At 48.6% G+C, this 8830-nt stretch overlaps 1 protein-coding gene across 1 annotated transcript in view; it reads left to right on the plus strand.

The window, feature by feature from the left end:
• rgs3a (regulator of G protein signaling 3a) overlaps positions 1-3596 on the plus strand; it is a 284842-nt gene extending 281246 nt beyond the window's left edge. Inside the window, 3 exon segments of the mRNA XM_048258184.1 lie at positions 273-334; positions 1297-1463; positions 2365-3596. Coding sequence (XP_048114141.1) covers positions 273-334; positions 1297-1463; positions 2365-2568 — 433 coding nt within the window. The 3' untranslated portion in view covers positions 2569-3596.
• Positions 3597-8830: the final 5234 nt, after the last annotated feature.

Below are 8830 nucleotides of genomic sequence, written 5' to 3' on the forward strand. Positions count from 1 at the left end.
ACACACACACACACACCGCCATCTCTCACACTGTCTCACTTGCGCACAGCCAGACCCTCGCTCGGAGCTCTCCACACACACACACACACACACACAGTGAGGCGAGCCCAAGACGAGCGATAGACAGACACAGGGAAACCCAGAGGGAGAGATATCCCCTACAGGAGTGTGTGAGCGAGAGAGCAGGAGAGGAGCACGATTCGGATGGGTCACACGATGCGAAACCTGACAGAAATGGGCTTGTTAAAGAACCGCTCGACTTTCATCTGCAGGCCCACCCCTGACGAAGCCATGAAGTGGGGAGAGTCCCTGGACAAGCTACTCGTCCACAAATGTAAGTCTTCTCTCTTTATTCTACTCTCTCTCTCTCTGCTGGTCCCTTCAGGAGTGTGTATGTGTGTGTGTGTGTGCAGGAGTAGAGTGAATGAACAGTCTGATACACACACCGCTGAATCCTGCAGAATGAAGTGAGCCGTGCCGAGGGGGATTACAAACGTGGAGGAAATCTCCTGCGCTATATATAGCTCATGACCTTGAGTGGCGTAGTGATGCCTACTCCTCCAGTGGGCAAGCCACTGGTCAGCCTATGCTGGACGCACCATGGATCACCACTCACTTACTCAGCCTGGAGCATGCTTCACTCCTCTGCTCTTTTCTTCTCTCCTCTCTTCTGCTCCTCTCTTCTCTCTCTATTCTCCCCTGCTTGTGCTGGCCTTCTCTTATCAGGGCAGGGAAACAGGGCAACGGAAAGGCTGTTGGCAGACAGCGAGGTGGGACTGCACTTCCTCGTATTCTTTTGTTTTTGTCCGACTCCCAATGTCTTTTCCTCAATTTGTTTAGCAAGTATCCAAACCGAAAAAAAGAGAAAAAGTTAACAGAAAAAGGCAGTAAGCAGCATGTGTGGTGTGTTTACGCCAAAGGAAGGGAATTTAGCTCAGCTCAGGCTGGCTAAGCTGACCAGCACTGCCGCTGTTGGGGTTAGCGCTGTCTGTGTTAGCGTCACCGCCACACTGGAAACTGTGTGTAAGCAGAGGGTGGATTGTGATGTTGGTCTTAGTCAGTGTGGGTAGAAAGGTGTTGGGTGGGTGGGGGCCGGATGCGCTAGTGCTCATTGCCAGCTAGCGTTAGCGCTGACAGACGTGGACGTGACTAAACTCCCCCCTGGTTGCTTCAGCTTGTCTGGAATGCAGTGTGTCAGCTCAAAAGGGTTCCCTCTCACTTGAAGTGTGGTTGCCATGGTGTTCATGTTTAACCTGCTAATAACAAGTTTCTTTTCTCTCTCTCTCTCTTGTTCAGATGGACTGGCCGCCTTCAGAGCGTTCCTACGCACGGAGTTCAGCGAGGAGAATCTGGAATTCTGGTTGGCATGTGAGGATTACAAGAAGGTGAAATCCCAATCTAAGATGGCATCCAAAGCCAAAAAGATATTTGCTGAATACATCGCCATCCAGTCATGCAAAGAGGTAAGCAAAAAGAACATAAAAGCCATGACCGCTCTGTCCAAGCCTCATACCCCAGTGTGTGTGTGTGTGTGTGTGTGTGTGTGTGTGTGTGTGTGTGTGTGGTACACTGCTTTCCAGTGTTCACCAGCTTTTAAGGAGATATTTGCACCCAGCACTTTAGGCATTAATTCTAGCAAATAGAATTTTTGGTGGATTTTTCCTGGTGCAAAGGAACCTGTCTTGATAAAACTCTTTCCTCCACGTGAGGCCCTTCGTAGCTGACAGTGTCCCTGGAGATCAGTCCAATCGTTTCGTGTGGATTCACATCAAGAAACAGTCAGCCAGTCAGAATCTGCTCTGCTTTTTGCCTTTACGATCCATCTTGCAGAAGATGTAGTGAGATTAATGGGATGAGAACTCATCTCAACGGCTCATTCCCAGAAGGAAGCCTTCAACCGTGGAGGATGTGAGGTCATACCTGAGGATGTGAGGTCATACCTGACAAATCAAGCCTCACTTTGGCCCCTTCCCTCTTTCGCCATTTAGCTCGAGTGGTCACACACGCACGCGCGCACGACGCACACACACACGCACACACACACACACACACACACACACACACACACACACACACACACACACACAGGAGAGTAGAGTCTGCTCTGTTCATGTTCATAGCAGCATGGTCCCAGCCACACACACACACACACACACACACACACACACACAGGAGAGTAGAGTCTGCTCTGTTCATGTTCATAGCAGCATGGTCCCGGCCAAGTGTTGCTGGGCCTCTGAAGGTAGACACAGGAATCTAGAACAGGCCAGGCCAGTGGGGTCGAGTGGGGTCCAGTGGTGTCGAGCGCTCAGAGGGGTTCTAAGTGTGATTCTGTGACTAACCTGACTCTCTGTTCCTCTCCAGGTGAACCTGGACTCGTACACCAGGGAGCACACCAAGGAGAACCTGCAGAACATCACACGTTCCTGCTTCGAGCTGGCGCAGCGCCGGATATTCGGCCTCATGGAGAAGGACTCCTACCCACGCTTCCTGCGCTCCGAGCTCTACCTGGACTTGGTCAACCAGAAGAAGGCCAGCAGCGCATCCACTACCTCCTCGTCCTCGTAGAGCCGACGAGAGAGCGGACGAGGAAACACACAACGGGAGCGGGAACTCTCCCAGAGAGAGAGAGAGAGAGAGGGAGGAAGAAAGAAAGGAATGGGAGGAGAAGGGGAGGAGGCTTTCTTCCTTTTTAAAGTTTCCGCTTCTTTGTCAACTTCTCATCATCATCATCTTCATCATCATCGTCATTGCATCCCATCTGAGATGTTGAGTGACAGGGGACTAACGAGGTGATGGAGTGGTGGATGGAGGGAAGAGGAGAGGAGAGGAGAGGAGGCGGTGCTGTTTACAAACGTGGACTGGAGGATGGAGAGGAAGAGCACAGGTCTGATGGAGACACGTTGCCATAGTGACTGACATGAACATTATTGCTCTTTTCACTTTTTTACATTTATTTAAGTTCCCGGACACGCTGGAGTGGGAGCTGAGGAGTGGGGAGAGGGATGATACACTCCTGAAGACCAGAGAGACAGTCCGCCACTGTTTGCTTCTACTTCTGATTGTTTGTTGGTTTGTTTGTCTTTGTTGTTTATTTGTTTGTTTGGTTTGGTTTGTTGGTGTTGTTTCTCTGGGCCTTCTCCGCTGCCTCTCCTGCAAACAGCCTGAGGAGGCGCCGTTGGGACGACGCAGAGACCACCACTCAACTCGCCCCTCACTACACACACACACACACACACACACAACAAACGCTTTCCTGACTGTGTAAATGGCGTCTGGTCTGCCCTGGCAGAAGAGAGGAGACAGACACGCAGCCTTCTGACGTGACGTGAGCTCAACTCAAAAACAAACAAAGAAAAACAAAACAAGAGCAAAGCCCACACAGCTTCCCCCCCCCCCCCATTCTCTCCACCTCCCAAGATGCACTTGTGTTCCCAAGCACAGCACTCCCTCCGCAAGCGTAGCTGCAGCCACGGCCCTCTCTCAGTGTGGGGGGGTGTAGCTGGTCATTCCTGACTAGACTAATGATGGTCGGAGCTCAGAGAGAAAGAATAAAAAAACGGATGGAAGGACCAAACTGTGTGACGGAGGAGTGCCCCCCCTTGGACCTGACCCCCCTTGGACACGGACCATCCGCCTGTCTATATGGCTTAAGACTGCACACCCGACCCTATGCCTGGACACGGACCATCCGCCTGTCTATATGGCTTAAGACTGCACACCCGACCCTATGCCTGGACACGGACCATCCGCCTGTCTATATGGCTTAAGACTGCACACCCGACCCTATGCCTGGCTTTGCTCCGTAGGGCCGATAAGCTTCATTGCAGCTCCCTGCAGAGCTTGACATGGCAGTATTCTCAGGACTCGAGCGCACTCGACTATGAAGCTTCCCAGCTTTTGCTTTTGCTTTCTCTCTTTTTTCACATGAAGAGGTTTGTCCTGTCCTGTTTTGACAGGGTCAGACCTGCACTCCATAGACGACAGGGAGGGCAAAGCTGACCGCTAACTGCCCTTTTGACTGAGATAAATAACAAAGAGAAGGACGAAAGAAGAGAAAACGCTTGACCTGTACAAACAGTTTGCCTATTTATTTGACCCCTGCTAGATGCACTCCACTGCACTCAGCTGAAAGCTCCTTGTTCCTTAACCACAGACACAGGGCCGTTCCCCAGCAGCAGCCGGCACTGGGCCGGATACGCGCCAGAGCTGCGCCACATCAGAGCCGGCCCTGGGCCAGATCGCTCCCAGTGTCCACTGCTGAGCGGACGACTATCCTGATTTAAGTGCAATATGATTTTTTTCTTTTTTATCCTTCTGTTTTTCCTTTTTATTTTTGGATAAGTTTCGATTTTTATGAGAAAGACAATGGATTGAACTCTGTTTTAACTTTATTTGTAAGAGTTTAGTTGCAGCTTGAAGTTTGATTTACAGTTAAGGTAAATACACACAAACAAGAGCAAAGTAGATTCCTGATTTTAAACGTTATTATTCTAACTGTGTTAATCCTGGCAGCTGGCAGCCGGGACAAACGGATGTAAATATAATTCTTAAATAAATAAACAAAGTGAAAAAAGAATAAAAAAAAGGAGAACATGATGTTTCTGTTTCATGGCGCTCTATGAGATGTATCTGTATCTATGTACATAGGAGAGACTCAAAGCTCTAAAATGACATGTATTGTTTTAAAGTGGGGAGCAGTAGGCCCTACGCCTGCCCACTCCTGCTCATACACTGCTTGTAAGGAGTTTTACAAAATGTATTTTATCATTTTCACTGTTTACAAGTCCAACACATCTCCTAAGATAGCAAGTGAAAGAGAAATTAGAGAGAAAGAAAAACATTTGGTGTCATTTGCTCAAGTTCAATAAAATCATCCAACTGGTTGAAAAATATTACATTGTTTCATCTTCATTATTCATATTAATACATATTATTATGATTACTGTAACAGTGTTTGTGTGTGTGTGTGTGTGTGTGTCTTTGCACATGCAAGTGTGTGAATGTGTGTGTGTGTGTGTGTGTGTGTGTGTGTGTGACCAGGCCGTTTCATCAGTGCGAAATGACCGACAATAACAAACGCTTGATGGAGAGAGCAGGAAGAGAGGAGGGAGGGGGAGAGAATGAAGAAGGGAGGGAGGGAGGGAGGGGAGAGTACGCTGGGAGAGCCGTGGGCAGTACGCTGGTTTGAAGGACCGTTGCTGATAGAGACTCTAATCTCCCAGCTGCCCCATCTGCTCATCCCAAAACATGCGTGTGTGTGTGCATGCATGTGTGTGTGTGTGTGTGTGTGTGTGCATGTGTGTGTGTGTGTGTGTGTGTGCGCGTGCATGTGTGTGTGTGTGTGTGTCCGTTGGTCCAGGCTGCAGCAGTCATGTGGACACAGTGCTTGTTTGTATCGAGAGTCCGGCCCGTTGAGAGTCCGGCCCGTTTCCCCAGATCCTCTGGAATGACTTCCTCTCCTACTACTGGGTCAACAGGGTCAACTGGGTCGCTTGTTTGGGTCGGATCAGCGTGGTTCTGACCAGATGCGCCTGCAGGTGTGTGGCCATACATACTGTGTCCATCATCGGCTACTCAACAACGACAGAGAGAATTGGGTCGGATCAACGCGCTTCTGACAAAGGCCTGTTTTTGAGCAGGAACATGACACCTCACACACACATACACACACACACACACATACACACACAAATGCACACACAGCCCCACACCAGCAGCAGAGGGGAGGGAAGGCCTCACAACTCACACACACTCACACACACACACACACACACACACACACACACCTGGCCTCAGCTGTTGTTTGACTAATCCGTCTCCCTCCACGAGCGACTAGCAACACCAAGTCTCTGGCTCCTCCCACCCGCCCCAGAGTTGCTAGGGAACCACCACGTATCCCGGCTACCAGAACAACAAGGAGAGGAAGTGGTAGAGTGTCTGTCTGTGCAAGTGTGTGTGTGTGTGTATAATGGCCTGTGTGTGCATTTGTGTGTGTGTGTGTAATGAAGAGAAGAGGAGGGGTAAAGGTGGCAAGAGTACATGGTGGTGGGATTAGTGGGGGGCAGTAAGGAGGCAAGCCAACACTCGGATGGATGGGGTATTTGGGGGGGGGGTCTTGTTGAATGTTCCACAAATTCGGCATGGCAACAGGGCAGATGGCTGACTGTGCTCAAACAGCTGCTGGCACTCCTGGGGCGAATCAGACAACCCCCACCCCCACCCCCGATATAAACCCCCCTGCCCCGGGCCGCCTTCTTTCCCAAACTCCCACACACAGGAAGGACCCCACAGCAGGTGTCCACTGAGTGCCTGCTAAGCTTCATTCACAGCTTACACACACCCAAGCGGCCTGAGCAGCAAGACAGCACTGTTTGTGTCCTGAGCAGCAAGTGACGTTGGACTGGAGCAATGCAAGCTGAACTGTCACTTGACTGTTTTCCCAAGATGGCGCCAGCCTGTATATGTGAATGGTACTGTTTCTAAACTATCTTTTTAATAAACTGTCTGTACACTTACAAAGTTCTCAATGCTTCAGTTTACATGTAAGGCCTCTCATTATGCTACCGTGGAAGTGTGGTGCTATTTTGAGCCTTGTAAAGTGGTATAGAAATAGCCATTTCTTTTTACTTTGCGTTTGCCCTGAAGACTAGCGTTAAACGCTAATTAGCGGTTTGTGGTAAAACTGGTCACGTTCGATTAGCATGAAAACATATCCCAGAGAACGAACGAACTTGGTACATATGTGTTATTAACCCCTAGGTTCATTTTGCACCGGAATTGTCCTTTAAAGTAGAGGTCTGCACTCCCGCAGTAGACCCGCGGGTCCTGACGCAAAAGAGTGCGGCGCGGGACAACTTTTGAAAGCTCTTTGCAGGAGTGGGCAGGATTAGAGAGGTGCGTTCGCGGGTGCCGGACAAACCGATGATTCACTGCACTCCCGCAAATTAAATATGTGCGTAAAATTAAATATGGAAATGATTAAAGTAGTGTTCATAACTATAGTTCAGCTGGATGTTCTGTTAGGCAGCATTAAATAACGGGGTTTAAGCATAACTGATGGATAGCAGGCCTATAGCCTATATTGTCGTTGACGTGGGTTCAATTTGTTCCTGCTGCTCATTGTCAAAACTCGAAATCGAAAGCATGACAGAGGAAGAGGGCACCAGACTAGGCCTACTTCAGTTGTTAGCCTACATTCAGAACCAAGAAACTGACATCTGGAGTCTTTCTCAGGTGTGTGTGCTCCTTTCGTGAGACAGAAAGAAAAGCTGAATAGGCTATCCCTCCTGCATGCGGGCTTTAGCGGGCAGGAGCGGGACATCATGTTACAGATGCGGGCAGGAGCAGGACTAAAAATGACACATTAATGCGGGAGCGGGCAGGAGCGGGACAGAATATTGCGGGAGCGGGACTGAAAAATCAGACCTCTACTTTAAAGCAACACCATGTAAGTTTTGCTCTCGGGGTCCCCCTACAGTTGGGAAGCAGTATTGTCTTCTACTACTATACTTAGCCTACTAGTCCAACAGCATGACAGCCAAGTCAGCATCGGTCAGGCACCCCTCCTCCTCCGTTAGCTCACGCCAGCGAGCGAACGCTGGACCAATATTATTCCTCGTCCGGCCTTTGATTTTTGTCACTCTCCCTTTTTCTCTTCCTAGTCTCCTCCGACAAAACCTTTGCCTTCTTCGGTTTCGTTGCTGCTTCGGCCATGACAACATACACATGCTATACCAGCCGGCAAACAAACGCTAGTTGGCCTCTCACATCCAAATTTGAGGAAATGGAGGGTGGTGGGGGAAGTGAGGTATGCCGTAAAGCAGTCGAATTTTGTAGTTCTTTTTGTGCTCGGGTTACTACCAGAACCCCGAAGTTCCGTAGTGCCAGTAAAAGCGATACAGACCCCGTCAGGCTATGGCAGATGTGTCATTCAACCTATTGTAAGTCGATGTACCATCAAAAGGGTCTTGGAAATATATTGTGAAGGTTGAAAAACTCCATGGTGTTGCTTTAACTGAAATGGTTAGCAATCATGGCTTGGCAAAATGCACTGTCTGCCTGCTAGATCAGCAGCATCAGGCCCATCAGAAGTATTAAAGTCCTCAAATCGAATGCCTTGTGGCTGAGGGAAACGGGGCTCATCCTAGTCGATTGCCAAATTGTGGAGGACTGCACAGGTGACTTATGTTGCTTGCCCTTTGTAGATAGATAGATAGATACTTTATTGATCCCCAGGGGAAATTCAAGGTCTCAGTAGCATACAGACAACACACACACATTCACTAACAGCAGAAAAAGTAATTAAAAGTATATAATATAAAAACACAACTAAGCAATAAGGACAGTAGAAGATAAAGAATATACTAAATATACTAAAATACAAATTATACTAACACTTAATCTAAATCAATTCTAAAAACAGTATCCACATAGTGGTGATTAATCAATCAAGAGGCGCTTGCAATGACTGAGGCAGGGACTGAGCCTGTGATTCTCTGTGCATAGTAAGGTAAGGTAAGGTGCTCTGTGTGAATGAGTGTCATGGTGATAGTGCAATGGTGATAGTGGTCATGGTGATAGTGCAAATGAGTAAGTCCAACAGTGCAAGAATAAGTCTATATATCTATATATAACTATTTTAAGAAAAGGTATAAGTGTGGCCACAGTTCGGCTGTGGCATGGAGGGAGGGGTTATGCATATGTGCTAATGTAGCACGCAAACAGTGAGGCAGAAAGACAGTAGTAAAAAGTGGCTAGTGGACAGACAATATCCAAACATGGAGGGGGTGAAGAGGCAGTCTATATACTCTTTATGTCATAGGTATAG

This window comes from Alosa alosa, chromosome 12, assembly GCF_017589495.1.
Source record: "Alosa alosa isolate M-15738 ecotype Scorff River chromosome 12, AALO_Geno_1.1, whole genome shotgun sequence".
NCBI lineage: Eukaryota > Metazoa > Chordata > Actinopteri > Clupeiformes > Clupeidae > Alosa > Alosa alosa.